This window comes from Apiospora marii, assembly GCF_038362585.1.
Source record: "Apiospora marii strain CBS 49790 chromosome Unknown utg000004l_segment0_segment1, whole genome shotgun sequence".
Classification (NCBI taxonomy): Eukaryota; Fungi; Ascomycota; class Sordariomycetes; order Amphisphaeriales; family Apiosporaceae; genus Apiospora; species Apiospora marii.
In genome coordinates, this window is record NW_027117376.1 from 952,015 (window position 1) to 979,785 (window position 27,771).

Below are 27,771 nucleotides of genomic sequence, written 5' to 3' on the forward strand. Positions count from 1 at the left end.
GGTGTGGGAAAAAGCAGCTCGCTCTGGGGCTAGTGGGATGCACGTCAAAGATGGCAATTCCCAGGGTCCACCGGCGAATCAGATGGACGGGCAGGACGACAGCTGGCCCAGTAAAGAGTTTCTGCGTATCAAGGGGAAGGGGGTTGAGCGGAGGGTGCGAGGGTGCGAGTTGATTACAGCAGCATGACATGACGGCATCTTTCCCGGTAGGATCGTCTCAAAATTACCCCCGGCCCCGTGTTGCCGCCTGCGCTGCGCACACTTGGATGGGGTCCAAGTGGGCTGCTAAACAGGTCCAGTCCAACACGAACAAACCTGTCCAAGCTAGAAGCTAGAAGCCCAGCCGACCTTCGAAGCCGCGAGCCACTTTACGTCTTGCATGGCCCAGCCAGTGACAGTTGACCACGAATAAGACCAAGGCATGTAAGAAGAAGTCAGCACACACTCGCTTCGAGATGCCTGCGTGTAGATGAGGGAGCTTTGAGCAGACTCTTTTCTGTTGCGCTTGTGACCTACAAGGCATGGATGGGAGCGAAGGGCGCAGGGGAGGGATCGAATTAATCAATACGGTAGTAGTAGAAGGCTAGCGACGGGGATCCCATCCCCAATCACATAAAACATGCCAGGGGGTGTTTTCTGGAATTCTTCGAATGGGACGGATTCCCCGGGCAGGCCTCAGGGCAGCGCAGGGCAGCGGGCAAGACTCCGACGGAAACAGGGAGACTTACCAAGCCATGTAATAGGCCTAGCGTGAACTCCTCAGCCGATGGAGATTCCGACAATTGGAATTGCAGGTTTGCACATGTAGATGGGAATGGGGGTTGCGTGGGGGGAAACTCCATGATAAGAAAACCCCATGTGTGATCGGCTTTGAGAGGCGATCAACCGAACAAGAAAATATTACAACCGGTTCCTACGCTATGCACAGTGGGCGAAGGCCCAGTGTCAGTGTGTACAGTAATCGGGGTCAAGGACAATTTTGAGCAGTCTCGTGAGAGCAATGCAGTGGGCGTACCTCTGACTGTTTCGTGGTGGAGGACAAAACGTGGTCAGTGGGGGGCCTACCTACATAAAGCTAGCCATCGAACTACCTGTGTGACACTGGGCCAGTTAGAGACAGAGACGCCTCGACGGGCAAATTAAAATGACGTCTCGTGTGATTTCTTCCCACGATCACTCACAAACCTTACCTCACATATCATCTCCTGTTTACGGGGAGGAGAATGCTACCATCAATGGAAGCCTGCATTGCCCCGCAACTCCGAGTTTGGCTTGAATGAATTTCTCCTACCAGCGCAACTTCATGGCATGCAAATGCCGGTCAGCCCACGATGCAACGTTCAGGTATATTTTGTTTGCTGTCCACCATGCACTCTCTGGTCGCATGACCAGCAGCAGATGCAGCATCGTAAATTGCGTGGGCGGCCTCTGGCAAATCGCAAGTCTCGAAGGCAGCAATTTGACATCATCACATTCATATCGAAAAATGTGTAACGTACCCGTCCTATCAAGCTATCTTTGACCGGCTTGATTTTGTCTGGCCGTTTGATTCCGTTGCTCAATGCTTGTCGCAGATGCAGGTAGGGTACCCCTAAGCTGGGGGCGATGGTTGAATCACATCTCGGTTCTCATGCGGATCAAACTCTGGCTGCACAGAGCGACTGTCGATTCAGACATATCCATCCTATAGGCTGTCGATTGTTGCAGGCGCTGTGGACTTCTTCATTGCTTCCCAAGACCAGCAACGGTGTATTAGTTATTTTTCTTAGCTATTGCTTGACATATTCTGTCAACTTTCTCTACTGTTATTCGGTCATACACTCGTTTATTCCGGAAGTTTACTACAATCATTGATGGCAGATGCTGTTTCATATTGATCGGACAAAGTATTGTACATGTCTACGGGCTATGTCTGCGCCTAAATGATCCATTTGCATCGAGTGGTCTAACCAAACCCTGGGAAGTTCGTTAGCAGCTGATCGAGGCATGCCTCAAGTGGTATTGGCGATCCCTCTGCTGCCACGGAGGAGCCTTGAATTGCATACTCGAGGGCGGTAAATATAGCTCTACTTAGGTACACAACCTTATGACTCAAGCTATACTTCATATAGTATTCGGCTTAGCCGTTACCAAATTACCTCAACTCGGATACCGTGCCACCGCTTAAGTGTTCTTCCACCTGAGACTTAGCATCCATGTTTTAACAGCCCCAAAGTCGGGCATAAAAGGCCAGCCTATGCGTACGCTCTCTATACCTCTGCATTGTCATGTCGGTGTCAGAATCACTACTTAATTAATCTGCAAAACAGGCATATACTCGGAGCCGGTGGCCAGCACGAATCTAGCCCTTCCAAAAATGGGAGCTGGATGTGTTGCAGAACCACAACTTTTCATCTTCATGAGGGCATGACTTCTTGCGGCTGGGCATGCCTGTGTACCCAAGGTAGATCCTCATGCGGGAGAAACAGCTATCCATCATAATCATCATGCGGTGTCGAATTAAAACGTACACATCGCTATAATATTTTAACGGCGCTTTAGAAGGCGTGAAGATGTGGCTGTGCAAAGGGCATTTCGACTTCGACACACGCGAACCATGTACAACACATGCAGACAACACGGCTGCACCATACTATACCCAGGTACCCTGTAGGGGATCTTCGCAAGCTATGATCTACCCCCACCATTGGAAATCTTGTTTGACCATCCTCACCATGAGCTGATCAAAGAAGTGTTGAACTCCATAGCTAGGACTGACGCAGTAGATTGTGGCACAGCCGTTGCCGTCCGGCCTACTGTGGCAATGTGGCTAGTACGGGCGCTTGTCTCTTGGCCCTTAGCACTCGATTCTAGACCGTGAGGATTGCTGATCCTCCCCGTCTTGCAAGGCTGGTTTGCTCTAAGAAATCGTTTCACGGGTGATTCGCAATTGACAATTGATACCCAAGAGCTCAACGCCAAACAACGCATTTGAAAGAACCAGAAACATCAGACGGTTTAGCGCTGCTGCAGCTTACGTGTGTGACTAGCAAGCTGTAGCCCGCCTGCGGAGAATAAGACGCAGAAAGCTTATTGGGCCCCGGCCCAGCCTATGTAAGGAAGGCATTGAATGAAAGTGGAAAGGAAGGCGGCTACGGCAAACGACGGCGCGCCGACTTCCCCTCTCCCGCCTCAATGACCATTTCAACCTTTCCTCGAAGTCTCCTGAGACAAGGCCTTTCGAGATCTAGATTTCTTACCACTACTGCTGGCAGTTTCCCTCCCGCCGCACGTCTCACTGCCGCCGCATCGCAACCCAAAAGATACCAGAACAACCAGCATCTTTGGGCCCGGTGCTACGCAACGCCCTCGAAAATGCACGCCGACGATCTGAAACACTATCTGGCGGACTCCCCTCCCAGCATTGTCCGACTGGAAATCGAGAAGCACTTCGAAGCCCTGTCCGACAAGCAGAAGCGATATGCTCACTTCATCAGCCAGTAAGCCCGTCAATATCTTCGATGCCTTACCCAAAAAACCACCCCTACACGTGACATTTGGATCGTGCAGGTATGACTTCCACTGGCGTAACACTGACACCTCCTTAAAGAGCCTCTTTCTCGGGCACAAGAATCGTGTTACGGCAGATCTCGCCCGAATCTGAGGCAATCTACGACTTTATCGTAGCACTGCATAAGAGCACCGGGGGTGATTGGAAGGCCCTACAGTCCAAGGCTGGCATTTCGGACGAGGACCTACAGCATTTCCTGGAGTACAGCGCCCAGTTCCTTGGTAACAATGGCAACTACAAGAGCTTTGGAGACTCCAAGTTCATACCGAGATGCCCCGAGACCGCCGTAGCTGCCCTTGCTGCCACCTCCCCAGAAGCAAAGAGGTTCTTCCAAGCCACCAAGGGCGGTATCTTCTCATCAGACAAACCTGGTCTCATGCATCTGGGATATCCGCATGAGGGTCACATGACCACCTACTATCCCGAGTCGTCAGACATCACCAAAGAGGAAATCGACGGTGTAGCCGATTGGATGGGTGACAAAGGTCTCCTGCCCGAGAACACAAGACTCGCCAAGAAGGACGGTGGCAAGGTTTTCGAGATCTTGATTGCTTCTGCCGATACCAGTGTTCCCAAGGAAGGTGGTGATATTGGCAAGGAGACTCAGTTCCAAGTCGATAAAGGCGCGCTGGCAGGAAAGACCATCAAGCTCGTCTACGGCGATCATTCTAAGGAGATGGCGGCAATCACCCACAACATCATGAAAGCAGCCGAAAATGGGAACGACGAGACTCAGAAACAAATGTACGATGCATATGCCAAGTCCTTCAAGGACGGCTCACTGCTCTCTTTCAAGGACAGCCAACGTTTCTGGATCCGGGATAAGGGCCCAGCGGTAGAAAGCAACATTGGCTTCATCGAGACTTACAGAGACCCGGCTGGTATCAGGGGCGAATGGGAAGGCTTTGCTGCCGTCGTGAACCAGGAACGGACCAGGGCATTCGGCGCTCTGGTCGACGCTGCCCCAAGTCTTATTCCCCTTTTGCCATGGGACAAGTCCTTCGAGAAGGATAAGTTCCTCGCGCCCGACTTCACCTCGCTCGAGGTTATGACATTTGCTGGATCGGGTATCCCTGCCGGTAAGTGCTTGCCAAGCCTCCCCTTTGCGGGAGCTGTTGCAGGAGTCATTGTTGACATGTCCTAGGTATCAATATTCCGAACTACGACGACATTCGCCAAACTGAGGGTTTCAAGAACGTATCCCTGGGCAATGTGCTGTCCGCCAAGGCACCCAACGAGAAGATCCCCTTCATCGCAGACAAGGATTTGGACCTGTACCGAAAGTACAGGGATGCATCCTTTGAGGTCCAGGTCGGTCTGCACGAGTTGACTGGACACGGATGCGGAAAACTGCTGCAGGAAACATCGGAGGGTGAATACAACTTCGACAAGGAAAACCCGCCGGTGTCCCCATTGACCGGCAAGCCAGTCACTACCTGGTACAAGCCTGGCCAAACTTGGGGCTCTGTTTTCGGTAGCATCGCCGGTGCCTACGAGGAGTGCCGAGCTGAGCTGGTGGCTATGTTCCTCAGCTGCGAGTTCCCTGTGCTCAAGATCTTCGGCTTTGGCGATGGTTCCGAAAACATGGATGGCGAAGCTGGTGATATTCTCTACACTTCTTACCTGTCAATGGCAAGGGCCGGTCTGGTCTCGTTGGAGATGTTCGACCCCAAGAGCCGCAAGTGGGGACAGCCTCACTCCCAGGCTCGATTCTCGATCTTGCAGTGCTTCCTTGAGGCCGGCGACGACTTCTGCAAGCTGGAGTACTCCGGTGACGATGTGCGGGACCTCAAGATCAACATTGACCGCTCCAAGATCCTGACCACCGGCCGCAAGGCGGTCGGCGACTATCTCCAGAAGCTGCATATCTACAAGGCCACAGCGGACGTGGACACCGGCATCAAGTTCTTCAACAAGATGTCGGGCGTCGACGCCAACTACTGGGGCAAGAAGGTCCGCGACGAGGTCGTCCGCAACAAGCAGCCCCGCAAGGTGTTTGTGCAGGCCAACTCGTCCCTGGACGAGGCATCGGGCAAGGTCACCATCAAGCACTACGAGGCTACCCTCGAGGGTATGATTCAGAGCTGGGCCGATCGCGAGACTTGAACCTCCAGACCACCTGGTAGGGCGAGGCTCTGACCCGATGGACGTGTGTATTGTTACCTCTCTTAATGACGTTACGGCAGTTAGCTAGAGAAAAGCATTAAAGGGAATTAGACATTCACAGTACGGCAGGACCAATAACAGTCAGGCTTATCTTGTTATTCGTGATTATTTTGATTGACGTCACCACATGAACGCATACCAGGAGGTCTGCGGTATGGATTACGGAGGCAACTGCATTGTCTTGTACCATGGATCACATGTTCCCATTCCTCATTGATAAACGCCATATGCTGTGTAGTCATTGTAAACAGCCAGAACCGACCAGAGATTTGTCATATGCTCTCTTTTTGTTTGTTGACTGTAAACCTCATTACGGACGCCAGAATCAATGTGTGACCGAATGACCATCAACGTCCAGATGCAATTGACAAGCCCGCCCACAATCCGCAAGCCTGTTTATCGCGACCTTTCTAGTTGCCTTTCGCCCCTAAAGTAACAAATCATCCCATGCGACGAAAGCTCGCGAGTTCTCCGAATCCGTGCCGTTGTAGAGGAGGTGGGTATCTACCACTTCATCTCGTGGGGCTTGTCACCCTTGCGCAGGCTGAAAGAGCTGGCGAGGTAGCTGGCAAGCATGTCGACCTTCTTGATGCTGGCGATCAGGGCCTTGTCGACAGTCTTCTGGTCTGCCGCTCGGCTGCTGCTGATCTCCTTCTTCTGTACGAAATTTGTCAGTCTCCGTCTCGTCTGTATCGTCGCAGAATCCAAACATACCTGTGGCTTCTCTCCCTGCTTGAAGAAAGCCTCCTCACCGGCCTTCTCCGCGGTACGGTCGCGGGCGAAGTACTTCTCGGAAGCAATCTCGTCAACCTTCTTGCTGTCGAGGCCGGACAGGTCGATCTTGTAAGAGGTGGCGATGACGTATCGGGAGTTGACGCGGCGCAGAGGGACACCGTTGATCTTGAACGGGCCAGTGACCAGGAGGACACCCTGCTCGAGGTTCTTGAGGAGGACAACGCGCTTGCCACGGAAACGGCCAGCGAGCAGGATCAGAACGGTACCGGGCTGCAGGGTGGAGCGAGGAGCCCAGGCGCGGACAGTCTTGCGGACCTATTGAGAAACCAGTCAGTCAACAATTCCCACGAAGAAGCATGTTGCTTGATCCATCGCATATCGAAGTGGCGTGGCATCTTTTCCCGTTGGCTCCTTGATAGTATCTCCCAATCCGTTCTTTGCTTCGGGTGTACCGCAATCTCAGCTCAGGTGTAAATCCCGAACCATATAATTCAGGGCTTCCCATCTGAGCATGAGATACGCCCAAGTCCCATCTTCCCTTCCATGCGCTTTAACCGAGCCCAGTGTCGTATTATCGTATGCCCCTCGGAACGGCGGGGAAATTTTCAAGAGCCAAGTGCCAATTCGATATCGTGGAAACAAGTCATGCTGCCGGATTGGATCGCATTCAAACTCACCGCCTTGGGCTGAGCCTCGTCATCGGCAGGGTACCACTTCTGGGCCTTCTGGGAGTGGTGAGGCACCTCCCGGGTCGACTTGCCAAACTTCTTGCTGGTAGGAGCCGACATTTTGACGATTTGGTCGATTGGTCGTCGTGGGGGAGAGGATGGTTGACCGAAGGGAAGAAAAGAAAAATAAAGAGAAGAACCGAAGTCTCTCTGTCCTACCTGTCGGGCGATTTGGTGTGTTGCGCGTGTGTTGAGCGTCGTGGGTGGTGATGGAGACTAACGACTTTCTGGCTATCCCAACGCACACTCTCAAAAAATCAGGTAAAATGTTTGTGGGTTTTTTTCCCTCCTACTTCGACGCCCCCAAGCCCCCAGCCCTGTGGCAGAACTGCTTGGTCCGTGCAGACTTGATAAGATAAGCCGGCTGGGAAAATCATCGAGACCGACCTCAGCCACAATGTGCTTCAAGTGGGGCAGTTTTGCGGACCTGAGCACTTATGTCATCGGGTGACTAAGTCCGGTCCAGTCTGGGGGTCCAAGCTCCAATCACCTTAGCCAACCAGCGCATTGATTCGTTTGAACTCGACCTCACCAATTGCCTGCCTACGAAGCACCGCGGTAGCCTTGCAGTACCCAAACCGACTGCGTTGTGATATCTGTGACAAACGCCCAGAAGATCCTTGACGTTGTCATCCTCACCCACCATACATACCAGCTCTTCCACTTGTTTGTTCTTTTTCCGATCACCAGCCCAAACTCGCCCATCATGTCCATCAACCCCATCATAACCTTCAAGGCTGGCATATGCGACATTGATGTAAGCTATCCTATGTCCCCTACGTCAACATGGAATCTGGCTGCTAACATCCCAGCCAGTCGTCGCAGAAGCCCTACAAGGTCACAGCAAAGCCTGAGCCGGGCTATGTCTATCTCTACTCCGAAGATGGTACGTCTCAACTGCACCTTGCTGCTGGCAACCAGGCCCGGTCCTCTAACAGATGCAGATCTTATCCATTTCTGCTGGAGAAAGCGAAGTGATCCTTTAGACAGCCCCGAACTCGACCTGGTTATGGTGCCCACCGATGGCCATTTCGTCCCTCATGAGTCCGACAAGCAAACACATGCGTCTTCCAAGACCAACGGCCGAGTCTTCGTCCTCAAGTTCATGTCCTCGTCTCAACGTCACATCTTCTGGCTCCAGTCAAAAGCCCAAGGTCGCGATGGCAATGCAAGCTACTTCAGCCCAAGGGATCTGAAGATTGGACAGATTGTCGACGCTCTGCTTCAGGGAGAAGAGGTGAATGTGAACGCCGAGCTTGCATCGATCAACAACAGCCGACCATCGCGCCCCGATGACGACGATGAGATGATGGAGGATATTGAGGGACCTGGCGACTCTTCTCGAGGCGGCGGTGCTGGCGGCGCTGGCCCGGGGGCTACCGGTGGCGATGTACGAGAAGAGGGCGAGGGTTCAAGGGAAGGCGGTGCTGATGGAGCTAGAGCGTAGGTACAATCTCCTTCGAGCGAATCATGGCGTTGCGGTGCGAATGCTGGAAGTCGGCCACGAGGGGATCCTTGCATGGCACATGAGAGATCAGGGGGTGTAGAAGCACGACCTAAGCGATGGATATTTGTATTTTTAGAGCTTGGCGCTAAATCAGCAACCGCAACATGAATGTGCTCAGGATTCAAGCAAGTACTGCCAGAACTCCGCTAACTTCAATGTCATAGTGCTGCAGGTGGTTCCAGTGACGCTGCTACCGCCGTAAGAAACTTTCTCGACTCACTGAAAGGAGGTGCTGGAACTGGCGGTGCCAACCAGGGGGAGGGCAATTCATTCCCGCTCCTGTCCGACCTCCTGCCCCCTCCCGCGACCGTTCCTATGGCGAGGCAGGCCTCCGAGGAGGAGGTTGACAATCTTCTGAGTTTCCTGCCCCCGGCGGTGTTGATCCTTGCCCAACAACCCAACGCGGGTGACAGCTCCGCGGAGCCTACGCCAGCTGCGATCGAGGCGGCCAAGCAGGCAATGAGCCTCGGCCAGAAGAAGGCACTGCTGGAGAAGGTCCTACGAAGTCCCCAGTTCCACCAGAGTCTCACGAGTTTGACCATGGCGATCCGCGATGGTGGGCTTCCCAGCATCGCCGATGCGCTATCGATCAAGGTCGAGAACGGAGGCTACATGAGGGGCGGCAGCATGCCCCTTGGCGGCGGAGATGCCGTCGAGGCGTTTGTGGAGGGCGTGAAGAAGACGGTTGAGGAGAAGAAGTGAGATGCTTTCTTCGAGCTGGCATTCCTCCGTGTACGATATACACTAGACCATTCGGTCCCCCAAATAGTCTCTGGGGCTCGATAGTAATGACAACAAACGATATTCATTTGACACCGAGGTCACATCCCGGGCCACGATCATGTTGCAAGCGTTAAAGGCATTGGGGTGCAACCACGTGAAACAAAAACCCTCTGTGGCCGTCTCACTGCTATAAACATTATATACCTGATGTTCCACCGTGTTAGTCGGCATAACCACTCGGTGCTTTGAACCTAAGGCAGTCGTTATATCTATCCGAAAGTCAAGTAGAGAACATGGAGGGTTTGAACGCTTTTGCCATCATGTGCTAGGTCTACGAAAATACCTTGGCATACATGGTTCTAGGAATCGGGATTGTCCCTGGAAACGGTTTGACCATCATGGATCTCTCGAAGATGAAAATATCGAAACATCTGGGCCAACTGAGGTCGTAATTATTAATACCTGAAATGGTCCTTTAAAACACAGACTCTGCACTTGGCATTGTACTGTTGGGTCCAATGCCCAAAGGTGAAACCTCGAGACTTACTCGACAATTCCGGGTTTGGCAACTATCTATCTTTACACGAAACCAATGGATTACAAGGCGCAGTTGCATATTCGAGACGTTTTTTTCGGTAGACCCGAACCGTATCATGTCGACTGATTGCAAACCCTGCGAGGCCCAGGAGGGACTGGCGTTCATGTTATCCTACACTTTGTTATATTGAAGTCCAACGACAAGATACCCCGCCACAGCAGATTGCGGGGCACCGCTATATGCCGAACTAGAAAGCGGGCTATTCCCCATGGAGGAACCCGCGTCTTTTCCGCCAAGACCACCCCGGTATGCCCGCATGCTCTTGTCGCTCTTGTCTCGTATCATGCATAGAAAGAATAGAGCACAACTCGCTGAACATTGCCGATCAGCTGAGGTCAAGTATCGGTGACCAGCGACCAGCTCCTCTTCGGCTAGTGGTGACACTGCTTTCTTTATACCCATTGCTACGTCAGGTATGCAGCTTCCGATGCAGCTGGCACCGCAGCTGCAACATCAGTTCCCCAGTGACTGACTGGCCTGACTGGGCGGATGGGCTAGACCCCCACTACCAATTTGCCCGCTTTACACACGTCTTGCTCTATACATACTTATGTCAGTGCTGTACTCTACTTACCTCCTAGCATATTCAGTAGAGGGAGAGATTAGCAACGATCGAGATATGACCTTTTGCTATGCTGTCATAATACCCACACCGTGAAAAGACCAAATACCTTCGAGAGAGCGAGGAGCCACGGCCATACGAGGGTAACAAACGACGACCACCTCTGGTCCTGCGTATCACCTGCCTGCAAGCACACACCTGGGCAGTGTCACATAGCAGATAGACCGGACCACTATGCCCGAAGCGACTATTGCGTCCAATCAAGGGGCCCTGTCGACCTGTTTTTGCGGCTCACACCTTTCCACGTCACCTCGACAGCGTCCAACATTGTCCAGCAAAGTGGTAGGTAGTGCCATGTAGCAGTAGTAGCAGTAGCTACATAGCTAGCTGCCTGAGAGTGGGGAGTGCCGATTCCGGCAACGAGCAGCCACTAGGAAGTCTCGCCTGTCCAGCCCGGAGCTATGCTTCGAAGTCCCTTTTCCCAGAAATGGCCTATCTACTAGCGAGCGTAGTCAGTTGACTGACTTCCAATGAATCAATTGTTGCAGCCGACGTCAATCCTCTCTCCCGCCTAGGGTTTTGCATACCTACTTACGTTACCTGTACCTACCTACTCACGCAGGGTCCACGACCTATGTATCGGTTTGGGTTCTCGTGCTTTTGACTCCCGGGTGCCAGAAAATGGCACTCCCAAGAGAATAAGAAGACCGCGATACCCCTCCCTCTCGCCTGCTGTTTTCGCTCTGTCTTTTCTACACACATTCTTTTGCAACACGCCTATGATTTTCCAAGGCTTTAGGCTCAAGGTTTGATACATCCAGTCAGTTGCTTCCTTCTTTAAAGGACCCCTCTACTACCCACGAGAATCCCTCTCTCTCTGGCACCCAGACTTGACCTCCCACCTCTCATCGCAGACCATCCTGTCTTAATGCTGCGCTGGGAAGAAACCCCTTTCTGGCATACCAATACACCCACACATACACATACACACACACACGCTCTTCACTGCCTGAACCCTGATCTGTCATGTCTCTCTCCTACACACATGCGGGCCATGCCCCGTCGAGCACCATGGTCGAGATGACTAAGGGCAGCGAGGATGGGCTCACCATCAGCGTCTCTCTCAGGCAAGATCCTCTGTCTGTCACACTAGACGGACCGGCCATCTTCACACTGGCTATCGGTCTGATTCTCGGTTTGCAGTTCTTGCAGCCTTCGGTTATTGTCTTTCTCATTGGCCTGGTGCCCGTTGTGCTCTTTATCCGAAATGATTACTATAACTACCTCAAGTTGGGACCTGGGGGAACTCCAGCCACTATCCAAGGCTATCTACGCATCAACTGGTTCAAGCTTTGGGCGTTGCGGGACCCCCTGGAACCGCTTCAAGAAGACCCAACATTGGAGCCGGCTGCCGGCCTACTTGGGCGCTCACCTCTCCCCTATCGGTGCGGACCACGGCCTACGGTCGTCGGTATCGCACCTCAGCGACAAGTCGACCAACAGGGCTCACAGGAGTGTTATTTGAGGCTTCGGAAGATTCTGGAACAGCACAGTCTCAAGAACAAGGCAGACATTGGAATTGGCACTTCTTGCTTTGAAAAGCACGGCATGGGTCTATTTGCACGCTACCCCTTCAACAACACCTGCCAGGGCGAGATCTGTCACGTCCACAACACAGACTACGCTATGCATATGAACCTCCACCCAAACGATGTGAAGGAAGTTCTCAAGAAAGGCTGGGCCCAACGTCATCCACTGGCATGCGAGACGGGCTGGCTCAGAATGCCTGTGCCCAGACAGTTCGTGCTGGTGTATGCGCCGAGGAACATGGAGGAGCTGAAAATAGTGTGCAAAATAATAGAAGCAGCGGGTTGGTGGGTTATGGCAAAGGAGTATGAGATCGACACTCTGGAAGACTCTTGCAACTGAGATCCGAAAAGCCTAAGCATAAGCAGACTGAGCGACTGTCTCGTCGATGTATTCTGTCCTATATACCCCAATAAGTTCCGAATAAACCAAACGCGAATGTTACTCGGTTATGGTGGCTGTGATTTTCGTCCCGCTGTGAAACACGTCACATTTAACACGACCTGTGCTTCCGCCAACGGCTTTTTGTGAGGTGATGGAATACTGTTCTATCATTATGTCGTAAGAAGGTTGACTTACACCGAGCTGCAAGGTGGGGCACAATACAGTACCAGGCAGCCAGGTACCTGTTAGTAGTACGTGCCTGTACTGTGGTGGGTCCAAGATGGATCTTAGGCAGGTAGGTACTTGCCAAGACGTTGGAAGTAATTCCGCTCTATCTTCAACCATCGGACTGGGCTCAGGTTTACTTTTTTCAATCCTGTACCTGACTACTCAACAAACATCTTCCTCAACATTGGCTTACTTCCACCAAAGAGGAAACCATGGCGACAGAGGCGCCTCCGAGCTTGTCTTTTCCGATCGACCCCCAAGAATTCGACAGCGACGAGCGCATCTCCTTCTCGAGGACGGACAACAAGTTTATTGCCGTCCAGGATGACGGAACTGAGTACGAATTCGACTCGCAGCTGAAGCGCTGGATTCCCATCTTCGACGAAGAACTCATCGCGCAACAACAAGAAGCTTACGGCGCGAATGCCGACCCCGCCGATGACGAGACCACAGCGCAGGTGAGCCGGAAACGGAAGAACGGCGGCGGGAAAAGCGACCGACCCCCGAAAAAGCCACGGCAAAACACGGCGGTCTATGTCACCGGGCTGCCCCTAGACGTAACGATAGACGAGGTGCACGATGCGTTTTCGAGGAAATGCGGCGTGATTGCCGAAGAGATTGACAGCGGGCGCCCGCGCATCAAGCTCTACACCGACGAAAGCGGCAACTTCAAGGGCGACGCGCTGGTCGTCTTTTTCAAGCCCCAGAGCGTGGAGATGGCGATCATGCTACTGGACGATACGGACTTCCGGTACTCGGCGTCAGGGCTTCCGAGCGGGAAGATGCGCGTCCAGGCGGCCGATTCCAGCTACAAGAAGACGCAGCAAGAGACGGACGCCGAGAAGGACGCCAAGGCGGCGGCGAACGAAGCAGACAAGGTTGTCCTGACGAAGCCGAGGGACCGGGCGCGCGAGCAGGACAAGCAGAAGATCATCAAGAAGACGCAGAAGTTGGACGCGAAACTGGCCGACTGGGACGACGACGGACCCTACGCCGGCCAGCTCGAGACCAACGCGCGCAAGGAGCGGCTGGTGATACTGCGGCACATGTTCACGCTGCAGGAGCTCGAGGAGGACCCGGCCGCGCTGCTGGAGATCAAGGAGGACATCCGCGAGGAGTGCGTGCGGCTGGGCCAGGTGACCAACGTGGTGCTGTACGACCTCGAGGAAGACGGTGTGGTGAGCGTCAAGTTCAAGACGCCCGAGGCGGCCGAGGCTTGCGTGGAGATGATGGACGGCCGGGCCTTTGACGGGCGGACCGTCCGGGCGACGGTGGCTTCGGGCCGGGAGAGGTTCCGCAGGTCCGGCAAGGGACAAGACGACGAGGCGGGGGCTGACGCTTGAATGGATGATAGAAGGGGAAAAGGATAATGACAATTCCTTGTAATATTGGGTGTGGTTTTGACATGGGACCGACCACGCATTGTACTCTATATACCTTACTCTTTAGACGCGGCAACTATTATGCGCGCGCTCGCGGCTGCTGATTACTTGCCTCTCTTGCGCTGGCAGTGGAGAATGCTTCATAGCTGGTTGTCGACGATAGGCAGTCGAGGTAAGCAAGTCTGTGACTTTGAGATAGATAATCTCATAATCAAAGCACTGCTATCTTGATTACTCCTACATGTTTGCGGGCTTGCGCTGCTGTCTTGCGCTCAACTTTTAGGGAAATGGTGAGACTCAGTACATGTCGTATGGATATACACTGCGCTGCATCCTGAGTCGGTAGAGGTCAATGCTCATAGGCAGACTCAACTCAGTTGCTATTGCGAGGCGAACAGTTGCGGCGTTAAACCGGTCTGGAGAATATGCAACTGTTGGGCTGGAACAGTCTCGCGCTTCTCGAGATGAAATTCCACGCTTCCTGTTGTCTAGGAGTCCTTAATTTATTAGAACAAGACTAGAGAACCCATATTCTTGATATCCAATACTGAATACCGTCGTCCCTTACTATCATCAACTATGGTTGTCGTGGCCCAAGCTAACAGATCAATTGGAATGTTCTGGGCCTTGAGATTTAGGGTAGCATCTAGGAATAGAATAGAGTATTTTTGACAGTTCATTCCCACACAGCCTCGTGGTCGCGCGCTTCTTTAGCGAGCAAGATGAATGATCGTCAGGAGGGAAGATCATTATAGTGCCAGTGGGTTATCTAATCCCATACAAATTATAATTCCTACGTCGAAACAAGGCCAAACCTGAACTAGCCTTGGTAGTGCGAGTCGTAAGCTACTTTTCGCATTGATGTAATGCTCCAGTTTGTTTGCACCCATATTGTCGTGCTGTATCCGTACTTGACACGAGCTCCCAATTGCCAATGCGTGCATCACCAATGTCAGGAAGGAGACTCGACTTTTCAGATTCGGCTTCTCGTTCCGTCTGTACGGAGTACCAACAGCCTCTTCCTCCCTGCGTTGATCGGCTGGCAGGCAATGGCGGCAGCGGCTGGCCGAGAGGGACAAGCAATCGGTGTAATGGTTGCTCCTGACAACTGCGCCAAAGGGAGGGTGACGACAACCTTAGTGGGCGCCAAGAAGTCTATCTGATCTGTGACAGGCTGGGCCGCACGCTGCCCAGATAACCCAAAATCCACAGGGATGCCCATTGGCCGGGAGATTTCTCAATGCTTCCCAATGGAGACATGGGCGCTGGTCAATTGAGAAGGTCGTTGGTTGGTTATGTCATGTTGTAGTAGGCAAGTAGTGAGAGAATAGAGAGGGTCGATCCTGTCCATGTATGGGACTTATTCTTTTTTCTTCCTCTTTACTTTGCTACTTCACCATCACCCTTTTCTTTGCGATCCGGTTCTGAAACTGGGTAAACGGAAAGCAGCAGTACTCGTGACTCGGCCGCAGAAAAGCGCAACGACCGGTCGCGTCGCAGCACATACTCGTCCATCCCCCATTGTGAAACAGCAGTCGTCAATAAGTGACGTGCCGCGTGTAGGCCGGAACCTCTTTTATTTGTGGACTGCGACTCAACGACTCGAGACATCGAGCAAACTGGGCCATCTGTCGAATAGGCTTGGTCCTAACTATCGGACGAGTTTCCAGGAACCTTTTTTGCCCTGTCATCCCGTCTCAATCTGCGCTCCAATCTCGAATATACTTCCACGACTGCCGAGCCGACCTTGTGTTGTTTGTTTGTCGTTGTTGTCGAATGGCCTGATTGTCGCGATCACAACAACTTGCGAGCTCTGGTCTGGTAGAATTTTTAGAAAGCAGAGAAAGCTTTCTAATACGAGGTATGATACTCAGTACAATATTTGTCACATTCACCGTGACGTATAGGGGTGGAACTAATGTAGCATGCATACACATAGAATCGATCATAAAGTGTAATTGGATCATCACACCCGGCTCTCAGTCCCTCTCTGTTCCAGCCACCCGCCATGGGAGGTCTCTCCCTGAACCCGTTGCGCTCGCGCGACGTAAAATCAAAACTCCCAGTCTACGAGAACCTCAACTCGAAAGAGCGCGACTCCAACGACTACACAGATGACTCCGAGTACGAATCGGGCTACTCCGTCACCTCATCCCCCAGCACCGGCAACTCGCGGGTGACTTCGACCTCCTTACCCTCCTCCCAGACGCCCGTCATGGCGAAACGAAAGTTTGGGCTGCCGCGGCGGCCAGGCAGGTCGCTGGGCTACCGGTTACCCAACAAGGTAGTGCGCTACATGTGCTTCGGCTTGGTGTCGACCATGCTTCTCTTCATATTCAGCCTCATCCGCGCAAGCCAGAACGACAACCGGAGATTAACGAGCGGCCTGATCTCGAAGCGACCGCCCCCGCCACCGGTGTGGGAAAAGTACCCCTTTTTAACGAGGTACTATGGAGGTGTGAGGAACATGGTATCTTACCAGAAGAACGAGCCCGAGTATCCTCGCCCGCAGGACGAGCCGCCTATTGACAAGTTGGCCTTTGTCAACTTCACCTACTCAGACCCCGAGTCCGCAGGCAAGGAGCCGGACTTGGCCTCCCGGGACCGACCCTCGAGCAAAGAGTTCGCGAAACACCCTAAAAGCATTTTCAACATGATGCCCGAGGACCTCAACGATTGTTTCTTGGACAAGGAGAAGAAGATGCGCGTACCCGCTATTCGATACATGGACGGAAGACCGAATGGATTCCCTGACGCAGTACTTGGCTCCTACGATTTGTTGAACTTCAGCGAGGATATCTGCTACGAACGTTACGGCCGATACTCCCCGTATGGCATGGGCTACTCGCAGCGAACGGGCGGCCTCGGCGTGGGCGAGAATGGCGAGAAGGAAGGCATGGATATCACCTGGGAGAAGACGCCCAAGGTCGACTGGCGAAACGTGGACTGGGCCGACGCTCAGAAGCGTTGCTACCAAGCCAATGCTCCTAGATACAGCCCTGTGCCTAAGCGGATTTCTCGGCCACACGGTTTCCATATTATGGAGGGCGTTACCGAGCTCCCAGATATTGCTGCAAAGGTCAACGCGACGCTTGCTACTCGAGATGCCAACCCTGAGCTGGCTCCGGCAGAGGGCAAACCTACCCTGGAAAAGCCGGCTGGCGACTCAAAACCCAAGGAGAAGGCTGCGGACAAGGCCGCGGAGAAGATCTCTCGTACGGCCGTTGTCGTGCGCTGCTGGGACGAATACAACTGGCGCGAGGAAGACATTATGTACATGCGCTCCCTCATCACAGAGGTGTCCTTGGCATCCGGTGGCCGTTATGATGTGCATCTCCTGGTTCAGGTGAAGAATGAGGCGAAGTACCCTGTCTGGGCCGACGCGGAGACGTATGAGAAGAGAATCAAGGAGGCTATTCCTCAAGAGTTCCAGGGTCTCGCCACGCTCTGGAGTGAGACGCAAATGCTGTCTCTGTACCAGGGAATCCACGATCTCTTCACTCGTGGCCCTGACTTGCCCGTTCACGGAGTTTATCGCGGTCTATCGATGGCCCTGCAATACTTTGCCGACCAGCACCCCGAGTACGACTACTACTGGCAATGGGAGATGGACATTAGATACACGGGCCACTACTATGACTTCTTCACCAAGGTCGAGAACTGGTCCAAGGAGCAGCCGAGGAAGGGTCTGTGGGAGCGCAATGGCCGTTACTACGTCCCCTCGGTCCACGGAACCTGGGAGGACTTCAAGCAAATGGCACGCGTACAAGCTGAGATGGGAACCTCTGACCCTAACAACATGTGGGAGGGCGTGCTTGGCAACAAGAAGGGCAAGGATAAGCAGCCAGCTCAACGAAACAGCCTGGTGTGGGGACCCGAGCGTTCAAGCGACCCCGAGGATTGGTTTGAGCACGAAAAGGACCCCGAGCCGCCGACTTCTATGGAGAGAGACAAGTACGTCTGGGGCGTTGGCGAGGAGGCCGACTACATCACCTTCAACCCTCTGTTCGACCCCGAAGGCACCACCTGGCTCCTGGCAGACGACATCACCGGCTACAAGGAGAAGCCCCCACGACGCGCCCAGATCATCACGGCGTCCCGCCTCTCGCGGCGTCTGCTCATGACGATGCACCGCGAAACGGCCTTCAAGAAGCACTTTGCCTTCCCCGAAATGTGGCCAGGTACCGTGGCGTTGCAGCATGGCTACAAGGGCGTGTTCGTGCCGCACCCGCTCTACGTGGACCGCGAGTGGCCCACGGCTGTGCTGGCGAGCACTCTCAACAACGGCAAGAACTCGGCCACAGGTGGTGCACGCACCTCGGTCTTCGGCCAGCGCGAGCACAACCTCCGCGGCATCACGTGGTTCTACGACTCCGGGTTTGCGCCCAACCTGTACCGGCGCTGGCTCGGCCTCAAGGTCAACAACGACGGCGGCGAGGAGTTTGAGCTCACCGAGGACAAGAGCAAGAACGGCGCCACCGTCGGCGACATGCGCGGCGGCGAGGGCCGCAGTGTGCCTGCCGCCTATGCTGCTCCACCCCATCAAGGATGTCGAGCTGCCGGTCGAGGCTGTCGTGGTCGAGGGCACCGAGTTCCCCGAATCGGATCCGAATGCTTAATCTGGGTTAGGATTTAGGCTGTGTGTGAAAATGCAAATAATTTCGGTGTATATGGTTGGTGCGCTGTGTATAATGGTTGGTTGCGTATGTAAGCGGAGCGATTTGGGTCGCTTTCTTATGAAGAAGAATATGATGTGATGAATCGGATCTCTTGCCTGCATTTCCTGTGTTTGGGTGAGGAAAAGGGGGGCCGTATATATCATACAGAGTGAGCGGTTGGTGGTTTTATCCCCCATCATCTTCCTCTTTACTGCTACAAAGGAAGAAGGAAAGGCATCGGGTATGACGGTGTTGAGCATGCATATTCTCTTTTCACATCAGGCAGGCAGGCAGGCAGGCAGAGAGGCGCGCGTGCTTGTGCCGGATGATGATAATGGCGTTTTTGGGTATTGGGATGTTTGAATGAAGGGGGTTGATGAGAAAGCTAAATTCGATAGCAAAGAAAGCAAATGAAGGAGGTTTGCATTCACCCTCCTTGGATATCGCCCTGCAGCTTGAGTTGGTTCTTCTTCCTGTGCGTGATGTTTGATTGTGGTGTTTCGCAGATTTGTGCGAATACGTGAAGCAACTGGTCCTTCGATGTCCTGGAACAAGCTGGGTTATTGTTAGACCAGAGGCAGATGAAGGAAGTTGGCCTCTGGTCAACCCCCCGTGATAGCGCAAAGACTGCTTTTGGCTTATCACTCTTCGACAAATAATTGATTTCAACCAAACATTACATCCCGGGAAATAATCATTGTTATTGCCATTGACATTAAATTAACTTTAACTCCTACAATACAGTTAAAGTGGCGGAAGAACCACTGTCGCCAACAATGTGATATTGAATTCCTGGCCCCCTTGAACAAATGATAGGGGCATACGTACATCATATGAAACAGTCACACATCAAGGCAACACAAGTTCAGGAACACAATTACGATCCAAATCGATCGGGGAAAAAGAATCTTAAAATTGCCCGTTGAGGGATCAATGACCATATGCATATTGTATATGTACGTTTTATGATTTTGCAAAATGAACGCCTTAAGGTTGAACTCCTGAACCAACCGACCGACCGAATTGGCCCCCAAACCAGAAATGCAGTTGATTCCAACTATCAAACAATTTCTTCGCGTACTGGATCTCAATATATCGTACCCTTCTTTCCCCTCCTTATTCTCTTGGTTGACTAGAAAACTTCAAGCAGGCGCGGTACCCTTCCAGTACTTGCTCGGCACAAACGGCATCTTGGTGACGACGGCCTTGCGCTTGCGGCCGCGGACGAGGACCTCGAGCTCGGTGCCGGCCTTGTGGGAACCGTCGCGGACGTAGCCCATGGCGATGTTCTTGCCGAGCGTGGGACTGGGGCAGCCGCTGGTGACGACACCGATCTTCTGGCCGTCGGGCCCGACAATCTCGGCCCCCTCGCGGGCGGGCGCGCCCTCGACGACGAGGCCGACGCGGCGCCGCGAGACGCCCGCGCCGCCCTTGCTCTTGGGCGTCAGCTGCGGCAGGATCGCCTCGGCGCCGTGGAAGGGGTTGGCCGCCTTGGGGTGCCGGCGGTCCTTGCCGATGACCCACGACAGGGCGCCCTCGACGGGCGTCGTCGTGTCGTCGAGGTCGTGGCCGTACAGGCACATGCCGGCCTCGAGGCGCAGGCTGTCGCGGGCGCCCAGCCCCGCGAACTGGAGCTTCTCGGGCCCCGCCGACTCGAGCAGCGCCTCCGTCACCGCCACCGTGTCCTGCGGCGGGATCGAGATCTCGAAGCCGTCCTCGCCCGTGTAGCCGCCGCGCGAGACCAGGATGGGCTGCGACAGCTCGCCGCCCTTGACCTTGACCATGACGGGGCGGCACTGGCCAAAATAGAGCTCGCGGAGCTTGGACTCCTCGGGCGCCACGAGGATGGCGCTCAGGATGTCCTCGGCCAGGGGACCCTGCAGGGCCACGAGGCCCCAGCCGTCGAGCACCTCGTGCTGGACCTCGGCGCTGCTGTTATTCTTCTTCCACTCGGCCAGCTGCTCGCCGAGGTACTTCAGGTCCTTGTCGCGGCAGGCGGCGTTGGTGACGACGTAGAAGGCGTCGTCGGCGAGCTTGGTAATGATGGTGTCATCGACGATGCCGCCGGTGCCGGGCCAGAGCAGGGTGCTCAGGGTGCTGCTGCGGATGGGCAGGGGTCCCAGCGAGGCGGGCGTGACGCGCTCGAGGAAGGCGGCGGCGCCGGGGCCCGCGAACCGGTGCTGGACCATGTGGCCGACGTCGAACAGCGAGGCGTGGGACCGCGTGAAGTGGTGCGATTGCGAGACCGACAACCCGCTGTACTGCACCGGCATCTCGAAGCCGCCGAAGGGCACCATCTTGGCGCCGTGCGCCAAGTGTAGGTCGTACAGCGGCGTCTTGCCTAGGGGCCCGTCAGTGGCGAGGGAGGAGCCATGTCGCCGACTGGCCTTGGACGACGATGACGATGTGAGGGCGGCTCGCGGCGAGGGCTGGTGTGGTTGTGCGACTGCTGAAGCCGGCGATGATGGGTTGACGGCGGCAGAGAGGGGCCGCGATAACAGGGCAATCGAGCGGGTGGGCTGCGATTGGAGGCTTGGGACGGCCTTCCGGCCGCGCTGCAGAGCTCGTACCAGCTTCATCTTGGCCAATTGATCCGAAATACGACTGGAAAGAAAACAAATTGCGTTTTTCTTGCACGCCGAAATAACAATATTGAATGGGAAGGAAGCTCCCCAAGAATATTAAATCGGCGGGGTGCTATGCTACCAAGGTCCGGTTCCTACTGATACGGTGGTAACCGGCAAGCCGACGAATGCCGATAGCGGACCTGTCGACCGATTGGTCAGTGATAACGCGATTAGCAAGTACGTGGATACCCCGCCGTAAAATACATACGTAAAGCTGAGGCAGGAAAATGAAAAGAACCTTGAATCGTGTGAGTTCAGCCTGCGCCAGGGATATCAAAGAGACAAAATAGATGCACCAAGCCTGGGCAAGGCAAATCCTCGTCTATGCATAAAAATGCCGAGATCGCAGAACTCAATTCGAAAAGTCGACCCTGAAAAAAGCAGGCGGGCAGGCATCGCATCGTAGGGGTGATTTAAATTTGGTCACAGGCCGTCATCGAGTCAGTCAGTGAGTGTATCGCAAAAAAAGGCAGAAAAGCCGTCTTCTCATTTTGTGCTTCCCATAATATCAATTCGTACATAAGCCATCCCGGTACGCCCCTTTCCTCATTCATCCGAAAAATCATACTTCCGCAATTCATGATAGACCAGGAGAGCGTTACCAGAATAATCACCAGAGGATGGGCTTTTCCGAGAAAGGAGGGAGAAGTGCGTCATTGATGGACTGCGTCGATTGCACCCAGCCGGCCGAGGACCGACTTTGGTGCTTAGATGCAACCGACCGTGAAATTATCGAGGGAGACGAGATGGGCCCGCGAAACATGAGCCATACCCATACCAAGCTTGTCTTCTACTACCCCAACTCTACTGGTGTCCGGCCTTGCGGAGAGTAGTGGCCAACCACTCGAGACCCTCGTAGAGACCATCACCCGACGTAGCGCAGGTGGATTGGATGTACTGTATATCGCATTAGCATCAACGAGATTTTGTTAGAGGAGATAGCGTGGAAAACATACCCAGGCGCGCTGTCTCAAGCTGTGAAGACCAAGCTTATCTGTGATCTCGGCAGCGTTCATGGCGTTCTGTGATTTTGGTTAGCTCAATGGCACGTATAGTCATGGAAGATCGAGTGCGCAACATACGGGCAAATCCTGCTTGTTGGCGAACACCAGGAGGATGGCGTCGCGGAGCTCATCCTCGTTCAGCATGCGCTGCAGCTCTTCGCGGGCCTCGACGATACGGTCACGATCGTTGCTATCGACGACGAAGATGATACCCTGGGTGTTCTGGAAGTAGTGTCTCCACAGAGGTCGGATCTTGTCCTGACCACCAACATCCCACACGGTGAACTGGATGTTCTTGTACTCGACCGTCTCGACGTTGAAGCCTGCATGGCGCGAAAACAGTTATTAGCGCATATAACGGGGAAGATGTCGCTGACGTTCGGAGAAGAAGCGCCGCGTGGATGCTGGGAGCGGCATACCGATGGTGGGAATGGTCGTGACAATCTCGCCGAGCTTGAGCTTGTAGAGAATGGTGGTCTTTCCGGCAGCATCAAGACCAACCATCAGAATTCTCATCTCCTTCTTTCCCCAGAGCTTGTCGAACAGCTTTGAAATGTTGAGACCCATGATGACGGTGTTCGGTAGCTAGATGCGATACAAGTCTATGTGGATGTTAATTAAGCCCAATGGGAGCGTTCTGTCTAAGAGAACCGGTTAGAACAAAAGGCCAATGTCAACCGCCTTTGTTGGGATGATGTATGATGAAAATAGAAGATGGAGGGGAGAGTGGATTGGTTCTGCGACAGGCCAAGCGAATTGTTGCCGACGAACAGGAATGGGCAAGAATGGAGGGGGGGTGGTTTTATGTGTTTGATCTCGTGGTTGAGGAGGACGTGCTGAATGCCAAAGTGAGGACAGATGGACAATTTTCTGCGACGCGGCGCTATGGTTCCAGGACGTCTTCTCTGGTCGAGTCTGTTCCCAGGCTGCCACTATTAGGGGGACCCCAGGTTCAGGAACGACAGGTTAGGCGTGTGCGTGTGCGGGGTGGACCAGGACGTTTGGGAACGCAGATGAATTAGAAGGGAAACGCAATCCCAAGGCTGGTGTGAACCGACTTGGTGTTTGAGTTTATCGCCATCGAGGTTTGTGCAGACTCGTTCGGGGGATGGGCAACGCGCAGAGGTTGCGTGCGATATGCCACCTTTTTCGTGTCTGGTGTTCCTAGTCCACTGGACTGGCCTGCCGAAGCACAGCGCGTGGGAAATAGCATAGCACCGCATGCGATAGAGCAGAGGGCAGCAGAAGTCAAGGCAAGTGTGCACTTACGGTATTTCTCGATTCGATACTGCAACGAGACCTGCTCCGAATGAAGAGAAGAGGTCTATTGCGATGCTGCGATACGATGAGATGGGAGAGGGTCGTGTCGTCGTAAAGGGGGGGCAAGTTGGGTTGTTGTCGGTGAAGACAGATCAAGAATGCCGGGTGGGAAAGTAAGAGAGGCGGCTGGACTCTGAGTGGATTGTTTAAGGTTGAGTTAAAGTGGCAGTGGGCCGAGCGAGGGAACACACACAAAAAAAGTGTTCAGGTTCTCCCTCCTTGGGCAGGCAATGGGAGGCAGCGAGAAAAGGCCACCTGGAACACTACGGCCTCGATTGGCTGCCTCTGCTTGGGAATTGTGGGCTGCTAAACATGTCCCATCGCCTACGGTAAATACTACTGCCTATTACAGGTTTATTATTATTACGAGTCCCCGTCCAGTCTACGAATACAGTTGATGACAGGCACTTGAAGCTCCGATTGCATCAGAGAATGCATACGCCCATCCACCGGCCAGGTGCACTTTGACATTGGGTGCATGCAATTGCGTGCCTTTGAAACCCCCCGATGCGATGCTGCCGTGCTCACCCAATTCTCCAGCATTAATTGAAGTCTTAGCTGGCCACAGGTACCCCCAGCCCAGCATTGAATGCGAACACCATTCAACAATTGCTAGTCGTCAATCGCTACGGTCCCAATCCATGTCTGTATCTGTTAGCCATCACATCACATGTAGATACCATCTCTACCTGACCCTTTCGAAATACGGATAATGAAATGTGGATGTGAAAGTGGGTGCAGATGACGAGACCAGTACCGGAACTTGGCAGATCAATTCCAGAGCCCAGAAGATCCAGTCAATTGCTACATCGGATTTGCAGCAGCCTGTTGATAAAGGAAGCGCTAATAGAGCTTGCTCAGGGAAAATCAGGGGGTTAGTTTTGGAGCACGAGGGGGATTCTCTCACTGGCCCGTCCGCCACAGGCACGCCCGCCCAGTAAAGGAAGCCAGCCACGCAACACCACGGGCAGCACCACAAATACCAGACAGTGGCCCTGGAGGTCACAGCACGTAAACCCCACTAATCCCTTTGAATCACGCTAAGCCGCCTCGAGCCTCAGCACTCAGTGCAACCCTTGTTTGGGCAAAGTGTCAACTCCAACATTTCGAGCTTGTGAGCCACAGCTGCGTGTGCATACGAAGGACCGATCCCGACGACGACTAGGCTGCACCATTTTGTTTCGTTTCTCTCTGACGAAAGGTAATTCCCGATCGCTGGGCTAGCTTAGGCAACGACAATATGCAATTCCTCTCCGCCGCAGCGTTGCTGCTGTCTGCCAGCTTCTTCCCGGCTGCGCTAGGCCACAACATTCAGCTCCCTGCCCATGGCCGCGAATGCTTCCACGAGGAGCTCCACCGGGATGACAAGATGACCGTCACCTTCCAGGTCGGCGATCGCGAGTTTGGCAGTGCTGGGAACCTGGACATCGACTTCTGGGTACGTCTGTGCTTTTTGCTTCGGGGGCAGGCGTCAAGGGGGGCGCAAATATGGTTACGATGGCTAACAGGCAGCTTCTACTTTCCTCTTCGATAGATCCAGAACCCGTTGAACCAGTACGAGACCTTCCAGAAGGACGTGTCCAACGGCGACTACTCTTTCGACGCCAAGCACGACGGCAAGTACCTCTACTGCTTCGGCAACGAGCACTGGGGCGCCAACACCAAGGAGGTGTCCTTCAACGTTCACGGTATAGTATACGTGTCTGAGCACGAGGCCGAGAAGGATCCCCTCGAGAACGAAGGTACGCAATTTTCTGGGCGTTGGGGGCAGTCTGGGCGACGCATATACTAACAGTCGGATCCAGTCCGCAAGCTTTCCGATCTCCTGAACTCCGTCAAGGACGAGCAGTCGTATATCGTCCTGCGAGAGCGAACCCACCGCAACACGGCCGAGAGCACCAACAGCAGAGTCAAGTGGTGGAATCTGTTCGTCATCGGCGTTGTCATTGGCGAGTCCGTCTTCCAGGTCTGGTGGCTTCGAAGGTTCTTCGAGGTCAAGCGCGTGGTATAAAGGGGGGACGAAGTCGCGATTCGGAGAATATTTTGGCGTCAGGTCGGGGCTCTGGAAAACCGGGTCACACGAGGCACAAACAACATTGTATATTGTACTACCAATCAGAGGAATGGCTTTTTGATGCACGCTGGAGAGCTGCTTTTGCTGTTCGATATCTGTCTACGTTGGCTGTATATCTCCGATCACGTCTCAGGACTCAGGTTCATGAGCGTATGCACTGAGCAGTGGCTTATGATGACGTACCGTTTCCAGCTGCTGATAATCATCCGAACCAAAATATCCCCTATAAATCTCGACACCACCTACAAAAGGGGCTATCAAGAGTAGACCCTTTGTTCCACTCCGGGATGATGTGCCCGTGATATGTGCATATCGTGAGACTCCAAATGTAACCATCAAACAGCCAGCCCTGCAGCCTGAAAGAGACCGGGTCTATACACCACAGGCTGGGCAGTCTTCAACAAAGTTCCTTGGACAGCGCACACTCGCAGAATTCGCCGCAGTTTGCTAAGTCAAACACTTTGTCAGGACACACAGGGGGTTTCGATGAGATCGCACAGTGCCTTTGTAACGCCAGATGCAATACGTTTCTTGCTACAAGGGTGGTAGTTGAACTCAGATGCTCTTAGCTCAGATATCGAAGCCCAATAGACAAAGGTGGAATAAGCCGCTTTATATAATAATACCATTGAGTCTCGGTCCTTAGTCCAATTGATATTGGCTGCTTCGGAGGCTTTATATGCTCCCAACGGTATGAAGCTCGCAAGCCTTCATCTGAGAAGCTCAAGGTGTAACCACAGGCGTATCAAACTCTTAGACCGGATACAGGCATATATGCCGACGGTCATGGCCCAAAGGTTTCAACGCTCGACATGTTGCGGTGAGGTCTTGCTTGCATATTGTTGCGCCGTGTAAAGCAATATGGATGACTTGAACTGTGATCTAGGTATACTGCGCTTGCTTCACTATACATAGCGCAGTCATCCCAAACGTACTTGTCTTATACTACCTGATGCTAACTCGCTTCGTACAACCACGTCATCATCAATCAAACGTCGTGGTTCTGCAACTGCAGAGAATTCCAGACGCCGAGCAAACAAGATGAGAATAGAGCACTTTTCTTCCTTGAAGATCGATGATGGCGGCTCAACCAACTGGATGGTCTCACCGCCTCGCCCTTCTCTGGCCCCTGAACAACGTTGACAAACCAACCACAGAAGCACGACACAGCATAGAGACTCCGCCGGGGAGATCATCCGAATACAGACAAGAAATCAAAAGCCTGCAACGCCGACGCATATAGAAAGACCTCAACAGCTTTTTTTTGTTCTCGCGTTGGTCAACAACCGCGCAGTGGAACATGCCTAACCCTTCAAATGTGACGCTTCGTCCCCCCTTTTTCTCCACGCCCGGCTCAGGACGATGGTTGTCGACGAGCTGCCATCGTCACCGGTGAGCACGCTTGAATCGTCATGCTGCCAGCAGCGCGACCGACGGCTAGGCACCTCTGAAACGTATAGCCCACTCTTTTTTCGTGAAGCCTTCCTTTCCTCTCCCTCCCCGCCCTTTCTGGAGGGCGGCCACGAGGGTTCGGCTCTGGGGGGAAGAGAGGCCGGCGGTGGACCAGTTTTCCCTAATGCCTGCGCCGATGCTGGGTCGCATAGCCATAGGGGTTCTGGTGCTGGTGCTGATGCCCATACCCCCTGCTGCTGGCGATGGCCGAGGCGCAGCCGTCGCAGAGCTGGCCGTGCTGCCGCCACGAGTTCCGCAGCACCTTGACGCCCAGGCACTCGTGGTTGGGGTCGTTGCGGGCGAAGTGGCAGTAGGACTTGAGGCGGACGACCGAGTGCTCGCAGTCAAAGAGGAACTCTTCGTAGTCACACATCTTCTAGGTCTCAGCGAGTCGCACGTGCGCGATGACGATGTAGAAGATTGGTCTGGTGCCTCGAGTGGGAGGTGGCGCCTTTCGTGGGAACAAAAGGGGGTGCAGATGAGTAT

General features: G+C 53.7%; 10 protein-coding genes across 10 annotated transcripts; 6 read left to right on the plus strand and 4 right to left on the minus strand.

Moving 5' to 3' along the window:
* Positions 1-3,354: 3,354 nt before the first annotated feature.
* Positions 3,355-5,656, plus strand: PG985_007260 (peptidase family M49; the record flags this gene model as incomplete). Its single annotated transcript, XM_066827029.1, has 3 exons — positions 3,355-3,479; positions 3,590-4,629; positions 4,695-5,656. The coding sequence occupies 3 exons, from the start codon at positions 3,355-3,357 to the stop codon at positions 5,654-5,656; spliced, it is 2,127 nt and encodes a 708-aa protein (XP_066684704.1).
* Positions 5,657-6,220: 564 nt separating this feature from the next.
* On the minus strand, positions 6,221-7,239 carry PG985_007261 (60S ribosomal protein eL6; the record flags this gene model as incomplete). Its single annotated transcript, XM_066827030.1, has 3 exons — positions 6,221-6,373; positions 6,431-6,766; positions 7,129-7,239. 3 exons carry the CDS (start codon positions 7,237-7,239, stop codon positions 6,221-6,223), a joined length of 600 nt encoding a protein of 199 aa, XP_066684705.1.
* A 646-nt stretch (positions 7,240-7,885) lies between these two features.
* PG985_007262 (uncharacterized protein) lies at positions 7,886-9,388 on the plus strand (the record flags this gene model as incomplete). Its single annotated transcript, XM_066827031.1, has 4 exons — positions 7,886-7,936; positions 7,996-8,065; positions 8,124-8,622; positions 8,851-9,388. 4 exons carry the CDS (start codon positions 7,886-7,888, stop codon positions 9,386-9,388), a joined length of 1,158 nt encoding a protein of 385 aa, XP_066684706.1.
* A 2,252-nt stretch (positions 9,389-11,640) lies between these two features.
* Positions 11,641-12,498, plus strand: PG985_007263 (uncharacterized protein; the record flags this gene model as incomplete). Its single annotated transcript, XM_066827032.1, has 1 exon — positions 11,641-12,498. One exon carries the CDS (start codon positions 11,641-11,643, stop codon positions 12,496-12,498), a length of 858 nt encoding a protein of 285 aa, XP_066684707.1.
* A 482-nt stretch (positions 12,499-12,980) lies between these two features.
* PG985_007264 (RNA recognition motif domain protein) lies at positions 12,981-14,111 on the plus strand (the record flags this gene model as incomplete). The annotated part of the gene is made up of 1 exon (XM_066827033.1): positions 12,981-14,111. One exon carries the CDS (start codon positions 12,981-12,983, stop codon positions 14,109-14,111), a length of 1,131 nt encoding a protein of 376 aa, XP_066684708.1.
* Positions 14,112-16,158: 2,047 nt separating this feature from the next.
* PG985_007265 (uncharacterized protein) lies at positions 16,159-18,786 on the plus strand (the record flags this gene model as incomplete). Its single annotated transcript, XM_066827034.1, has 1 exon — positions 16,159-18,786. One exon carries the CDS (start codon positions 16,159-16,161, stop codon positions 18,784-18,786), a length of 2,628 nt encoding a protein of 875 aa, XP_066684709.1.
* Positions 18,787-19,950: 1,164 nt separating this feature from the next.
* On the minus strand, positions 19,951-21,387 carry PG985_007266 (uncharacterized protein; the record flags this gene model as incomplete). Its single annotated transcript, XM_066827035.1, has 1 exon — positions 19,951-21,387. One exon carries the CDS (start codon positions 21,385-21,387, stop codon positions 19,951-19,953), a length of 1,437 nt encoding a protein of 478 aa, XP_066684710.1.
* A 758-nt stretch (positions 21,388-22,145) lies between these two features.
* PG985_007267 (ADP-ribosylation factor GTPase of the ras superfamily) lies at positions 22,146-23,056 on the minus strand. The gene is made up of 4 exons (XM_066827036.1): positions 22,859-23,056; positions 22,518-22,762; positions 22,392-22,457; positions 22,146-22,332 (listed from the first exon to the last, which is right to left on the minus strand). Exons 1-4 carry the CDS (start codon positions 23,004-23,006, stop codon positions 22,240-22,242), a joined length of 552 nt encoding a protein of 183 aa, XP_066684711.1. The 5' UTR covers positions 23,007-23,056; the 3' UTR covers positions 22,146-22,239.
* Positions 23,057-24,999: 1,943 nt separating this feature from the next.
* Positions 25,000-25,770, plus strand: PG985_007268 (emp24/gp25L/p24 family/GOLD-domain-containing protein; the record flags this gene model as incomplete). The annotated part of the gene is made up of 3 exons (XM_066827037.1): positions 25,000-25,197; positions 25,294-25,501; positions 25,565-25,770. 3 exons carry the CDS (start codon positions 25,000-25,002, stop codon positions 25,768-25,770), a joined length of 612 nt encoding a protein of 203 aa, XP_066684712.1.
* Positions 25,771-27,406: 1,636 nt separating this feature from the next.
* Positions 27,407-27,658, minus strand: PG985_007269 (uncharacterized protein; the record flags this gene model as incomplete). The annotated part of the gene is made up of 1 exon (XM_066827038.1): positions 27,407-27,658. One exon carries the CDS (start codon positions 27,656-27,658, stop codon positions 27,407-27,409), a length of 252 nt encoding a protein of 83 aa, XP_066684713.1.
* Between the last annotated feature and the right edge of the window lie 113 nt (positions 27,659-27,771).

Bases quoted from the DNA above. Each gene is read 5' to 3' on its own strand.
- PG985_007267 (XM_066827036.1), bottom strand. From the start codon at position 23,006: ATGGGTCTCAACATTTCAAAGCTGTTCGACAAGCTCTGGGGAAAGAAG. The intron at 22,763-22,858 runs GTATGCCGCTCC...CGCGCCATGCAG, and splicing joins CACGACCATTCCCACCATCG to GCTTCAACGTCGAGACGGTC. The intron at 22,458-22,517 runs GTATGTTGCGCA...CCAAAATCACAG, and splicing joins CCAACAAGCAGGATTTGCCC to AACGCCATGAACGCTGCCGA.